The sequence below is a fragment of the Borostomias antarcticus genome (genome assembly GCF_949987555.1).
Source record: "Borostomias antarcticus genome assembly, chromosome: 5".
Taxonomy (NCBI): Eukaryota; Metazoa; Chordata; class Actinopteri; order Stomiiformes; family Stomiidae; genus Borostomias; species Borostomias antarcticus.
Window position 1 is genome coordinate 3,064,494 of NC_140238.1, and position 15,000 is coordinate 3,079,493.

General features: G+C 51.4%; 1 protein-coding gene across 1 annotated transcript in view; it reads right to left on the minus strand.

Annotated features, from left to right (window-relative positions):
- The window catches only part of LOC311309183 (ryanodine receptor 3), a gene marked incomplete at both ends in the record, with an annotated part of 138,859 nt that overhangs the window by 72,754 nt on the left and 51,105 nt on the right, over positions 1–15,000 (minus strand). Inside the window, 8 exons of the mRNA XM_084438362.1 lie at positions 307–523; positions 2,496–2,688; positions 3,616–3,857; positions 4,895–5,028; positions 7,305–7,423; positions 9,009–9,104; positions 11,360–11,495; positions 12,704–12,884. Coding sequence (XP_084294488.1) covers positions 307–523; positions 2,496–2,688; positions 3,616–3,857; positions 4,895–5,028; positions 7,305–7,423; positions 9,009–9,104; positions 11,360–11,495; positions 12,704–12,884 — 1,318 coding nt within the window. The remainder of the gene's footprint in view (positions 1–306; positions 524–2,495; positions 2,689–3,615; positions 3,858–4,894; positions 5,029–7,304; positions 7,424–9,008; positions 9,105–11,359; positions 11,496–12,703; positions 12,885–15,000) is intronic.

Below are 15,000 nucleotides of genomic sequence, written 5' to 3' on the forward strand. Positions count from 1 at the left end.
ACCTCTGACCAGACCTCCACCTGACCAGCCCTCCACCTCTGACCAGCCCTCCACCTCCACCTCTGACCAGCCCTCCACCTCCACCTCTGACCAGACCTCCACCTCTGAACAGGCCTCCACCTCTGACCTCCACCTCTGATCAGACCTCCACCTCTGAAATGTCTGTGCGTGTTTGTGACAACCGGTGAAAACGTTGCAGGGCTGCAACCAAACTGTCACCCCCCCCCCAGCAACCCCAACAACAACCACCATATGACGCTGGGGCTGGTCTAGTTAACGCCGCTCGAAGCCCCTCCCCCCCGTTACCTGGCTGGTCTCCACCGGCCTGGGGATGAAGGAGGCCTGGGAGGTGAACTGGGTCGTCCCCAGCAGGTCCCTGACCCCCTCCATGTCCCGCTTGTACTCCTTCACCGGCTCCACCTTCATCTTCTCCTTGGGCAGCAGCGCCTCGTAGCACGGCGCGTAGCTCGACGGCGGCAGGAACTTGAAGTCGCCGTGGCGGCCGCCTAACAGGAAGCGCACCCTGTAAGGTGGGGAGACGGGGAAAACAGGAAGTCGGCGGAGTCGCGCGTCGGTGAAGATTAAGGGTGACGGGAAGGGGATGACGAACGCGCGGCAATGCAAGTACGCGCCTCCCGGATGGCGTGACACGCCGAGGTCGGTTTCGTCCCCCGAGAATGAGCCGTGATTTCCGATGCGCTGCCGGAGATGAAAAGGTCAATGCCCGGGTCAAACCCGACGGCGATGTCGCATTTGTACCCGGAGTTCAGCGGCTCTCATTGGCCCTGGTGGAAACAGCTCCTCGTGTAGTAGTGACGACGCCCGCCCGGTCCATTCTGAGGGCAGCCATCAATTATGAAAGCGCGTCGTCCACTGACCCATTTTCCCAGCGCAGGAAGTGCAGCTTAGCGTCCCGCTAGGCCAGCTATTTATACTCAGATGTGACTCACGCTCTTAATGTGACATAATCCTCTCGCAAATGCCCAAAAACCTCTGTCGGCGTTCCGCTTAAAATCCGGATAGCCACTCAGACATAATATCAGATGGGTAAATTATAACTTAATACGAAGAGTGCACAGCTTTTCTCAGAGTAGTTGGCACTAAACCCCGCACTCATCAACTTCTGATATTGTTCTTGCTAATGGCCCATCAGTCTCATCTCAATAGCGACTGCCACAGCCGAACTCAGCCTGCTCGATCTCACGCTGACGAATAAAAACATCCCAACTTTTATTTTGGTAAATAAATATGTGCATATTATAAATGACAATGACATGATCATTAACGTGTCTGATGCGATCCATATAAGTATATAATAAACAGTGAGTATTCTCGTAACAATCTAGTCGCTCTTTTATGTTGTCCTTCTGTGTGCGGTCCCGCGACTGTACTTCGCGCACCTGTCTTAAAACATCTCCACCTTTCGAGGAATGTAAGCTAAGCGTTCTCGTAATGAGCGGAAAAAACACACGAGGCGTCGTCCTCGCCGTGCTAACAGAGCCGTTATGCAAATGTGTCGTTCCGATGTTTACGTTCGCTCCCGATGACATTTCGCGTTCGTTCCGTGTCATGCTTCGGGGAGATGGCGTTATGCTAATCGAGACAGCTGTGTAGCGTAGCGGCCCGCGGAGCCAGGCGATGTGAGTGAGACGGAGACGGAGACGGCCGCCTGTCAGAGCTCCTCCCGCTCGCCGCCTCGAACGGCGAGGCCCGGAACGAGAGCGCGGCGGCCACGCTGTGAGGAGACCGGGTCGATCACGAGGCCCCCGGAACGCCCGGCGGAGCCTGAAATTCCATTACGCCGACGTGTCAATCACAGCTTCCCAAGTCGCCATGGCAACAGGAGAGGGGTGTACGCGAGATCCCGGGCCCTGTACTGCTACCGTACCTGCGTGCGAGATCGAGCCCTCGGGGGTGAATACTGTCAGGACAGGTGGATGGATGAGCAGGCCGGAGGGAGGGTAGAGGTGTGTGTGTGTGTGTGTGTGTGTGTGTGTGTGTGTGTGTGTGTGTGTGTGTACCATATTGTAGGCATGTGCGCGGTTTGACGGGCGTCTAAGTAAGTAGCCTTGAGAACCAATGGTTCTCGATCATAGTAGCCCATAGGGCCGGAGGGTATCTCCTGGTTCCTTAGCGTGAGGCAGCTTGATATACGAGTCCACCCCCTGGACATGACCTGGACATGACGCTAGTATGTACGAGTCCACCCCCTGGACATGACGCTAGTATGTACGAGTCCACCCCCTGGACATGACGCTAGTATGTACGAGTCCACCCCCTGGACATGACGCTAGTATGTACGAGTCCACCCCCTGGACATGACGCTAGTATGTCGCAGTGACTTCCCCCTCAATCCAACCCTTCATGCATGAGTGCCAAATAGGTACCATTTTTTAATAGTCTTTGGTATGACTGGGGATCAAACCCCCAACCTCCCAATCTCAAGGTGGGTTTGACAGGCGTGCGAGGAAGACCAGCGAGGGAGACCAACATACTTGACCCCGGCTGAGAAGCTGACGACGGGGAAGAAGAGGCCGTCGATGTTGAAGTTCTCGAACATGCCCTGGACGGGCTGCCCGTTGATCCGGAAGGAGATGCTGGGAGCGCCCAGGTCCAGACAGCAGCTCACCACGTCCTCAGAGGTCAGGATGTGCTGGTTCACTGAGGCCACGGCCCTGGAGATACGACCTGACACACACACACACACACACATACATACACACACACGCACACACACACACACACACACACACACACACACACACACACACATACATACACACACACACACACACACACACACACACACACACACACACACACACACACGTACATACACACACACACACACACACACACACACCAAACACATACATACACACACACACACACACACACACACACACACACACACACGCACACGCACACACCAAACACATACACGCACACACACACAAGCAGACACCAAACACATACAAGCACACACCAAACATATACACAAACACATACACAAGCACACACACGCACGCACACAAGCACACACCAAACACATACGCACACACACACACAAGCACACACACACATGCACCAACCACATACACCCCCCCCCCCACACACACACATCAAACACACATCAAACACACACACACACACACCCACACACACACACACACACACACCAAACACACACACACACACATCAAACACACATCAATAACCCACACGCACACACACACACAAAGGATTGAAATATGACCTGCCAGACGTGAGCGCGCACATAAACACACCACACACTTGAAGTATTGAAATATGACACTCACATACTCGTACACACACGCACACACACACACACACTCACTCTCTCTCTCTCTCTCTCTCTCTCTCTCTCTCTCTCTCTCACACACACACACACCCACACACACCCCAACACACACACTCTGGGAGCAGAGATCTACTACAGTATGCACGACACTGACAGCTATCCAAACACAATCTGTCTGTCGCCCCGGGAACATCCTCCTCATTTATGAAACAGACACACACACACACGCACGCACACACACACACACCCACACACACACACACACACACACACACACACAGAGAGACACACACCTGACCAGAGGTGGAGCCCGTCAAAGCCGTAGGAGTAGAGGTCGTCGCCCACCCCGTTGCCCCCCCAGCCCTCCCCTCCCCCGGGGTAGGGGGCGTAGCCCTTGGTGGTGGCCCAGCCCACGCGCAGGTGCGACGGCTCGCTGGTCATGAAGTGGTCCACCTGGTCGATCATCAGCTCGTAGTACCACTTCCTGTACTGGGCCGAGCCCTCGCTCACACCCAGGAAGACGTTGGGCCTCATGCTGAAAGACAGGGTGAGACACCGTCTTACACACGGACGGTCTCACACACGGAAGGTCTTCCACACGGAAGGTCTTGCACACGGAAGGTCTTCCACGCGGAAGGTCTTACACACGGGAGGTCTCACACACGGACGGTCTTACACACAAACGTCTTACACAATCATGCCCACCATTTCACCATTTCACAGCACAAAATTTGGCCAGTTACTTAGCTGTGGGGCTTACAGTAATGTAATAATTAGGCCAAAATGACACCAAAAAGCATTAAACCGCTGGCCAGCATACTACTTGTAAATTCCCCCATCAAAGACTCCTCCCCATCTCCGTAGCCTTCTCACGTCCTCGTCTCCACCTCTCTCCCTGATTCCAGGTTCTCCTCGTCATCCCTTCTCGTTCTAGCAATCTGTTTCTTTTAATCATGCTGGCAATTGCTTTTGCTATCCATTGTCGCCATCCTGTTCCGCCGAAATGACTTTGGCTGCTTTAGTGCTTAGAAGTCACTGTGAACCCGTTCTGTTCTAAGGACTCTAAGCAACATTTAGCCTACTGTCATTGAGCATGTGAGAAATAAAATGAAACGAAATGTCAAACAAGGGCATATAAGTAAATGAAAAGTTAAATGAGAGCTAGCCTATGAGTTGTCCATATTCTTGCATGGCGATTGGGTTGTGTAGGCTAGGCTACTGGCTAATAATATGACATATTCTTATGACATATATGAAGACATATTCTTTAGAACCCACTGTCAAAAACACATATTTGGGGTCGATAAATCATTCCTAATGAAATTATTTCGATCACAACTATTTTTGGAGTTGCTTCAATATTGTAAGATTATTTTCTTAGATATTCAAAATACTTCTGAGGGCCGGATGGGAAGCTTTGGGGGCCGCTAGTTGACGATGCCTGCTATAGGGCATTCTGATAGACATTCAGGTAGGAAATGTCTATCGAATGCCCTTTTCTGAACACCGACTCCTTTCTCAGTCGTCACAAAGGCTTTGTTCAGTTGAGCGGCCATTTTATGACCTGTGTACCTCTGGACGTCGTTGACCAATCGGGTTTGGAGGAGCAGGTCCCTTCTGGGGAGCAGGTGGTCGCAGATGAGGTTCTGATTGGCCCTCACGGCCACTCCGTTGCACACACAGAGCGAGCAGAGCACATCCAGGATCTGCAGGGAGAGAGGGAGAGAGAGAGAGAGAGAGAGAGAAGGAGGGAGAGGGAGGGAGGGAGAGAGAGAGAGATACAGGGAGAGAGAGAGGGAAAGAGAGAGAGGGAGGGAGGGAGAAAGAGAGGGAGAGAGAAAGAGAGAGAGAGAGAGAGGGAGAGAGACAGGGAGAGAGAGAGGGAGGCAGAGAGAGAAAGAGAGAGATACCAGGAGAGAGAGAGAGGGAAAGAGAGAGAGGGAGAAGAGAGAGAGAGACAGGGAGAGAGAGAGGGAGGCAGAGAGAGAGGGAGGGAGAGAGAGAAAGAGAGAGATACCGGGAGAGAGAGAGAGAGAGAGAGGGAGGGAGGGAGAAAGATAGGGAGGGAGAGAGAGAGGGAGACAGGGAGAGAGAGAGGGAGGCAGAGAGAGAGGGAGGGAGAGAGAGAAAGAGAGAGATACCGGGAGAGAGAGAGAGAGAGAGAGGGAGGGAGGGAGAAAGATAGGGAGGGAGAGAGAGAGGGAGACAGGGAGAGAGAGAGGGAGGCAGAGAGAGAGGGAGGGAGAGAGAGAAAGAGAGAGATACCGGGAGAGAGAGAGAGAGAGAGAGGGAAAGAGAGAGAGAGAGAGAGAGAGAGGGAAAGAGAGAGAGACAGAGATAATAAAAGGCGGGTATTGACTATGGCAGCCCTCTAATATCTGTGACACACAATGCAGTGAAAAGAGCTCATCCCCCCTTTCAACTACAGAGAGAGAGAGGGAGAGATACCAGAGAGAGACCATCCCCCGGTCTGCTGCTGGAGGGCTGTGGAGAGTCTCTCCTCAGATACTGTACTGTATTAATGGAGCCTTAATTACTGAGAGAGACACTCTCTTATCAGGAAGGGGAAAAGGGATTAATCGATGGTCCATTAATTGGTTGTTAAGAATTTGATCGATCAACATGGAATTTGGTAACAAATAAAAAATATAATTATGAATAATTCATCTAGAATAGTATTAATTTGTCTCACCCCTGAGCAAGTCCACATGTGTATTTTCCTTAAAAAGAGCCGGTAGCTTGCTCTGGAGTTTGGAGAGAAGCCTTTATTATGAGCTCTTGTTATTTTTTATGAGGCTCGTTAGTGTAATCACTGTAAATACCCATATTAATCATTTCCATTTACCCTACGAGTCATTCGCGCTTAATAACTGACATATCAAGATATTCTTGGTGTGAGAATAAAGATTCGACTGAAAAACACACATTTAATATTTTCCGTCGTAACGTTAGTTGATTTCTCGGTCGATTAATCGATCGTTAACGTGGCCCGACGACCGAGTGAAGGGAAAGTCTTCAAATGTGCGACCCTGTCCGGTAATATCTTTGTGATCCTGGCTCCCGCGCCACAGTGGGATGAAATGTGTGGGGGAAGGAAGCCAAGGGGCGGCGGGCCAGGCAGCCACGGCGTAATCACCAGAGCCCCCGCCCGCCAAATCATACACTGACTGTGATTGATGACCCTGGGGGGGGGTCAGACGCAGCTGTAGATCTCAATTCGAGTGGCAACATATTGATGATATACAATATATATGCATGGGAATGCCCCGCCCTGTTGTCTCTGGGCTGTGTGTGTGTGTGTGTGTGTGTGCATGTGTGTGTGTGTGTGTGTGTGTGGAATAACAAAAGGCAGACACGTGAGTGAATTACCGTAGCACTCATCCCTGGAATCACACAGTAGCTATTTGTTTTGTGTGTGTGTGTGTGTGTATGCGTGTGTATGTGTGTGTGTGTGTGTGTATGCGTGTGTGTGTCATTGTGTGCATTCATGTATGCATTTGTGTGTGCGTGTGTGCTTGCGTGTGTGTGTCCGGAATCACACAGTAGCTATTTGTTTTGTGTGTGTGTGTGTGTGTGTGTGTGTATGTATGTGTGTGTGTGTGTATGCGTGAGTGTGGATGCGTGTGTGGATGTTTGTGTGTATGTGTGTGTGAATGTGTGTGTGTGTATGTGTGTGTGTGTGTGTGTGTGTGTATGTATGTGTGTGCATGTGTGTGTGTGTGGATGTGTGTATGTGTGCGTGTATGTGTGTGTGTGTGTATGTGTGCGTGTGTGCGGGTGTGTGTATGTGTGCGGGTGTGTGTCTGTGCGTGTGCGGGTGTGTGTCTGTGTGTGTGTGTGTGTGTGTGTGTGTGTGTGCGGGTGTGTGTCTGTGTGTGTGTGCGGGTTGTGTGCGTGTGTGCGGGTGTGTGTCTGTGTGTGTGTGCAGGTGTGTGTGTGTGTGTGTGTGTGTGTGCGGGTGTGTGCCAGGCCCCCCACTCACCTTGTGGTTGCGTCCGTGCTTGTAGAGCAGGGAGATGATGGACTTGATGTGGGCTCTCTGGATGATGTTCAGAGCCTCTGGGCTCTCGGTCAGGATGCAGTGGAGAACCTCCAGGATGCCTGCAGAGATGAGCACCACAGGACTGAGAACACACACACACACACCCTCAGAAAACAGCCAGAACACACACACCCTCAGAGAACAGCCAGAACACACACACCCTCAGAGAACAGCCAGAACACACACACCCTCAGAGAACACAAACACCCTCAGAGAACAGCCAGAACACACACACCCTCAGAGAACAGCCAGAACACACACCACCAGAGAACACACACACCCTCAGAGAACACACACACACCCTCAGAGAACAGCCAGAACACACACACCCTCAGAGAACACACACACCCTCAGAGAACAGCCAGAACACACACACCCTCAGAGAACAGCCAGAACACACACACCCTCAGAGAACAGCCAGAACACACACACCCTCAGAGAACACACACACACCCTCAGAGAACAGCCAGAACACACACACCCTCAGAGAACAGCCAGAACACACACCACCAGAGAACACACACACCCTCAGAGAACACACACACACCCTCAGAGAACAGCCAGAACACACACACCCTCAGAGAACAGCCAGAACACACATCACCAGAGAACAGCAGAACAGACATCCCCAGAGAACAGAATCATCAGAGAACAGCAGAACATTGATATCATCACAACAGAACAGACACATAACCAGAGAACAGCAGAACACACATCACCAGAGAACAGACACATCACCAGAGAACAGACACATCACCAGAGAACAGACACATCACCAGAGAACAGAATCATCACCAGAGAACAGAATCATCAGAGAACAGCAGAACATTGATATCATCACAACAGAACAGACACATCACCAGAGAACAGCAGAACAGAAACACAAGGACATTCTCAAAGGTGAGCCCCAGCTCTGAGTACTGTAGATACTGCTCTGTTGATAAAAACCCTTTTCAACCCCCTTAACTCAGTGGACTGGTTCAGAGAGAGAGAGAGAGAGAGAGAGCAGAGTGTCACTGCAGTATCAGTATTAAGGCCAATTTATACTTCTTAAAATTAAGTCACTATCGACACTTTTTTGTAACTTTTGCAGCTACCAAACTTTCTAATGTCGCAGACGCTGTCACTTTCGTCGCACAGCTGTGATTGGATAGAAGGATAGAAGGCACGTTCGTTGCCATGGATCAATCAGCCACGCGTCTGCAGGTTACCATGGAGATGATCAGACACTTCGCTGAAGTATAAATGCTAAAAGTCGGTCACCATTTTTTTTCGGTCAACAGACATTTGTCCTACGACACTTGTCGATTATTAACAGTCGCTCTTGTTATATTTTTATGAGGCTCGTTAGTGTAACTAAATAGCCATATTAATCATTTTCATTATTCCATTTATACGAGTCATTCACCATTCACGCTCAATAACTGACATATCAAGATATATCAATATCTTGGTGTAAAAATAAAGATTTGACTGAAAAACACACATTTAGTATTTTCCGTCATAACGTTAGTTCGTTTTTCGGTCGATTAATCAATCGTTAACGTGGCCCGACGACCGAGTGGAGGAAAAGTCTTCAAATCTGCGACTCTTGTGGACTGAGTATGAATTACACCTGAGTATAAAGTATACATGCTCAGATACCTGAGGAGGACTCCAGCCTCTCCAGCTTGCTGACCAGCCAGTCCAGGTTGTTGGAGAACTGGGTGCAGTTGTTCCGGTTCCCTCGGATCAGCGCAGCTAAAGGACACACATGGAAAAAGGGCCGTACGTCAATGAGAGACTCCAGGTCGTATACGGTACCGAACGGGCAATGACAAATCCCCTCACCATTTGTCTTTGTATTTTTTTTATTTTTTTTTATATAGATTTTTTTTAGGCATTTCTGCTTTATTATGATAGGACAGTGTAGGTGACAGACAGGAAAGGTGGGAGAGAGAGAGAGAGAGAGAGAGAGAGAGAGAGAGAGAGAGAGAGAGAGAGAGAGGGGAAGACATGCAGCAAAGGGCGTGGGCCGGATTCGAACCCACGTCGCTGCAGAAAGGACTAGCCTTTACACGGTAAGCGCCCCAGCCCATTGAGCTACCGGGACCCCCCCTCGCTATTTGTCTTTGAGCAAGAGCAAACCTGGCTCTCTCCCGACACGCCGCCAGACCTCAGACGGTCGTCTTGGACGACTAGAAAAGAACAAACAAGAACAACAATGTCACCCGCTGACAATGTCATCCGGAATCTACGCCCCACGCCAAAGATGATTGCTCTTCTTCCTGGAGCGCTTGCGCATACTAATGAGGAGTCTGGTTACAGAAGAGGTCGATGGGGAGGAGGGGAGAGGAAGTGGCGCCCTCTCCGAAGATGACAGGGGTCACCGGTCTCAGACAGAGTAAGGAGAGTCTCCAAATCCATTTAGCGCCGGGCTGGAACAGGTGTTTGTGTGTGTGTGTGTGTGTGTGTGTGTGTGTGTGTGTGTGTGTGTGTACGTGCGTTTGTGTGTGTGTATGTGTGTGTGTGTGCGTGCGTGCGTGCATGCGTGCATGCGTGCGTGCGTGTGTGTGTGTGTACGTGTGTGTGTGTGTACATGTGTGCGTGCGTGTGTGTGTGTGCGTGTGTGTGTGTGTGTAGGAGGTAATTGGAGACGTGGTCTGCACACTGATGCGTGTGAAGGACACTCGTTGAGGAGGACAGAAGGGTTTAGACACGCTCGCTAAGACGACTCGGAAAAGAAAGAAATTCTACTTCTGCCTGGAGGAAAATGGCTGTGTCCTGTTCACCTGCCATGTTATGTTAGGCTAGCTGGTCCGCCCGGCCGCCTGACAGAGCAGAGGCTAACAGCTAGGGGGGCTTCGCCCGGGAACAGAGAGGGGGACTTGGGGGACACTGAAAGGACACGCAGGACAAGTTATCAAACAACAGCCACCACAGACAATAATGAGAATCGATGGCTTGCTCCCTCATGGATTCAAAAGCCATCTGCTGGACGGGGACAGCCCAGTCTGGCCGGGACTGAGTGTGTGTGTGTGTGTGTGTGTGTGTGTGTGTGGGTAGTAAGTGTGTTGGGTGAAAGCCCTGGAATCACTTCACACAGTTCTGAGCTGCCTGATGCCCTAGTGTGTGTTTGAGTGCGCCAGCATTCATGTGTGTGTGTAGCACTTCGGGGTGAGGGGGGAGGGGGGGGGCACACCGCCCCAAGGCTCTTCCAAACCTGCTGTGTGTGTGTGTGTGTGTGTGTGTGTGTGTGTGTGTGTGTGTGTGTGTGTGTGTGTGTGTGTGTGTGTGTGTGTGTGTGTGCCAGCTCAGCTCAGCTCAGCACCAGGCAGACGGGCGTTCGGACCAGAGGTGGAGCTGCCTGGTAGCTTCTATTGATGACTCAAGCAGGTGTGAGTGATTACAGCGCAAAGTGTGTGAGTCGTGACCAGAACCCTGGCGCTCACAGAGACGAGGGAGAGAGAGTGAGGGAGAGAGAGAAAGAGAGAGAGGGAGAGAGTGAGGGAGAGAGAGAAAGAGAGAGAGGGGGAGAGGGGGAGAGAGAGAGGGAGAGAGAGAGAAAGAGACAGAGAGAAAGAGAGAGAGAAAGAGAGGGAGAGAGCAGGAGAGAGAAAGAAAGAAAGAAAGAAAGAAAGGGAGTGAAAGAGAGAGAGAGGGAGAGAGAAAGAGAAAGAGAGGGAGAGAGAGAGATTTAAAAAATAAAAAAATAAAAAAACTTATTTCCAAAGTCAGGCATGTTTACAATAAAAATACAGTCACACAAATAACCCCCAGCAACAAGATAAGAGAGAGAGAGAAAGAGAGGGAGAGAGAGAGGGAGAGAGAGAGAGAGAGAGGGAGAGAGGGAGAGAGAGAGAGAGAGAGAGAGGGAGAGAGGGAGAGAGAGAGGGAGAGAGAGACAGTGAGAGGGAGAGAGAGAGAGAGAGAGGGAGAGAGAGACAGTGAGAGGGGGAGAGAGAGAGAGAGAGAGAGAGAGAGACAGTGAGAGGGTGGTGACCGGTCTCTCCTACCCAGCAGCTCGTACAGCAGGTTCAGGATGTCCTTCCAGGCCACGCCCCCCTCGGCCCCGGCGCACTCAGCGAAGTGGGCGGCGCTGTTGTACACGCTGAGACGGTCGATGCAGTTGGACACCAGGGTCAGCATGCCCTGCAACACACACACACACACACACACACACACACACATACACACATACACACATACACAAACACACACACACACACACACACACATACACACACACACACACATACACACACACGTACAGTATAAGACACATACACACACTCACACACACATACACACACACACACACACATACACACACACACATGTATAACACCCACATACACACACACACACACACACACACACACACACACGTAAGACACACATACACACACACACACACACACACAGTATAACACACACAAACACACGCAGTCGCACACACACACACTCTGATGTCATCATTATGCACACCACACTTGGCTCTCCTGGTGATTCATCCGGAGAGCCCGTTAGTGATCAGATATGCTAAACGGCAGGTCGAGGAAAGAGGGCAAATTAGAAATGATTTATAACTCCAGGAAAAGCCTTGTGTCAGCTGTCAACCGTGACTAATTTACCTCAGAAAATTCGGGTGCGGGAGAGCGGGATGGAAAAAGAGCAATTTGAGGATTTTAATAAAATACTAGGGAAGAGAGTCGGAGGTGATTATTGATAAATGATTGAAGCCTCTCGGAGAGGAGATTAGTGGAGGCATAAAACGGAGCAATATGTAAAAGTCAGTTAGGTAAACTAGCATGAATAAATATTCCACACGGCTCGTCTGATGGATGTTCTCAACCCCTCGCTTGAGGAGGCTCAGCCACGCAGTGAACGCCCTTGGTTTGTTTTTTTCCGAGTTTGTCGGGAGACAGTTTGGCGTTTCAGTATTCAACAGGGAGGACAGGCTGACATTTAACTGTAATTGATGAGAGAAATGTTTGACCCAGAGTTATCAGAGGCCTTTGCTGCACTGTTGTCGGAGAAAAAGAGCAACTCCAAAAAAACACACACAACAAAACTGCTGACAGTTTCGAAAGGCAGTGCCTTGCAATACAATGCGCCATTGAAAACGGCAGACAAACAATTAATTGATTTAGCTTTAAAAATACTGTGTCTTGGCAGACGTTTTGAATAGCTTGCTACTCATGCAATAACCACTTACTAAAATTGCCTCAATCACAATTGAAACTCCTGACTTTGGACTTTTACTGTCCTATCCTGCCAAACAACCCCCCCCGCCCCCCCCCCCCCCCCACGACTCCCCCTCCTCTTCAACCCTGCGTTTCCTGTGCGACGGGACTCACTTCCTGTTTGAAGAGGTTCTGGCGGTTCTTGAGCGAGCGGAGCTTGATCTGCTTCTCCTCGTGCTCCAGCTCGGCGTCGGGCAGCTGGAAGTAGGTGATGAGGTCGTTGAGGGTCTGGAGGACCTCCTCGATGGGCGTGGCCAAGAACGCGCGGTTCTTACCCCCCAGACAGTCCAGGTCCCTGAGAAAGGGGGGCACGCACACACGCACACACACACACACCACACACACACGTGCGCACACACGTGCGCACACACGCACACAAACACACGCACACACACACCACACACACACACACGCACACATGCCACAAAAGACAATGGATTATTTCTGGTGAATTTAGGAAAAGTGGTAGGGGACTTTTCGCTCTTAAAGGAAAGGGATCGACCCTTCTGAAGAGCGTCACCGAACAACGACGCCTCCACACACGAGCGAGCATCATCCCGGTTCGAGGACGACCGACTCTCCGGCGCTGAAGGCCAAGGCTCGGTCGACCGGACGCGATTCGGGGTGTTTTGTGCGAGAGCGGACGCGTCCTAATGACTTCAGGTTCAGTCATGCTGCAGTGTCGTGTTTATTTCCGGGCGGCGGCGAGCTAAAAATAGCAGCCGGTCTGTCACATTAAGAGACGGGGGGGCGGGGAGAGAGGACGTGTCACAGGGGGGGCGAGGGGGGGGCAGTCGTCAGTCACCCTGTGGGGGGGGTGTTGCGGGGGGGGTGGTGGGGGGGGTGGTCTGATCGTGGCGGGGCGAGGAGGCTTTCAGCTTCTGCTTATCCGCTCGGTAGCGTCGTCATTCATGACTGCCCGTGCGTGACGCGGTGCCGCCATGTTTACCGTGGTGCTTGGTCACGGACGACTGGGCCATCGAGGGCGCGCGGGGGGTGCAAACACGCACATGCGCACGCACACACACACACACACACACACACGCAGCTGTTGATGCTTTTACATACAAACAGCATGAACACTGCGCTCTGAGTGGAGGCAAGGTGGTACACTATGAGACCAGGGCCATTATACACTGACCTTGAGGTCGTTTCACAGGAGATAATACACTGTCATCGGAAAATAATGCACGACGCGGAGGCTAATTACCTCCTCGAAGTGAATTATTTTTCGATAGCCGTACACCTCGGAGTTCACGGAGAGTGGACATGCGAGGATGGAACGTGCCGTGATAAGTGAAGGGATTATGCAAATCCAGGAGCTGCCTCTTCACAGAAGATACCAGACCCGTCTGCTCTGCCAGCTCCATCTTGGAGAAGAAATTATCTCCCAAAACAACAACGCTGTGGGCATAATCATAATCAAGTCATGGTGCTTAATGCGTGTGTGTGTGTGTCTGTCTGTGTGTGTGTGCGTGTGTGTTGTGTAATGTGTATAGTGTGTATATGTGTGTGTGTGTGTGTTATAGTGTATAGTGGGTGTGTGTGTGTGTATGTGTGTTGTGTGTGTGTGTGTGTGTTGTGTAATGTGTATAGTGTGTATGTGTGTGTGTGTGTGTTGTGTAATGTGTATAGTGTGTATGTGTGTGTGTGTGTGTGTGTGTGTGTTGTGGTATCCTCCCCGTGGCAGGGGGGTCGGAGGCTGCCCCTAGAATGAACCGACTGGCTGCCTCAGGATGAGACCCCAATTCAGCACCATGGACAGCACGGCCTGGTAACAGCACACTCTAGGCCACTTCAGCACCAGGGACAGCGTGGCCAGGTAACTGCACACTCAAGGCCACTTCAGCACCATGGACAGTGCGGCCTGGTAACAGCACACTCTAGGGAACTTCACCACCATGGACAGCGTGGCCAGGTAACAGCACACTCTAGACCACTTCACCACCAGGGACAGCGTGGCCAGGTAACTGCACACTCTAGGCCACTTCACCACCAGGGACAGCGTGGCCAGGTAACTGCACACTCTAGGCCACTTCACCACCAGGGACAGCGTGGCCAGGTAACTGCACACTCTAGGCCACTTCACCACCAGGGACAGCGCAGCCTGGTAACAGCACACTCTACCCACTTCAGCACCATGGACAGCGCGGCCTGGTAACTGCACACTCTAGGCCACTTCAGCACCAGGGACAGCGTGTCCAGGTAACTGCACACTCTAGGCCACTTCAGCACCATGGACAGCGAGGCCAGGTAACAGCACACTCTAGGCCACCTCAGCACCATGGACAGCGAGGCCAGGTAACAGCACACTCTAGGCCACTTCAGCACCATGGACAGCGCAGCCTGATAACAGCACACTCTAGGCCACTTCAGCACCAGGGACAGCGTGGCCAGGTAACAGCACACTG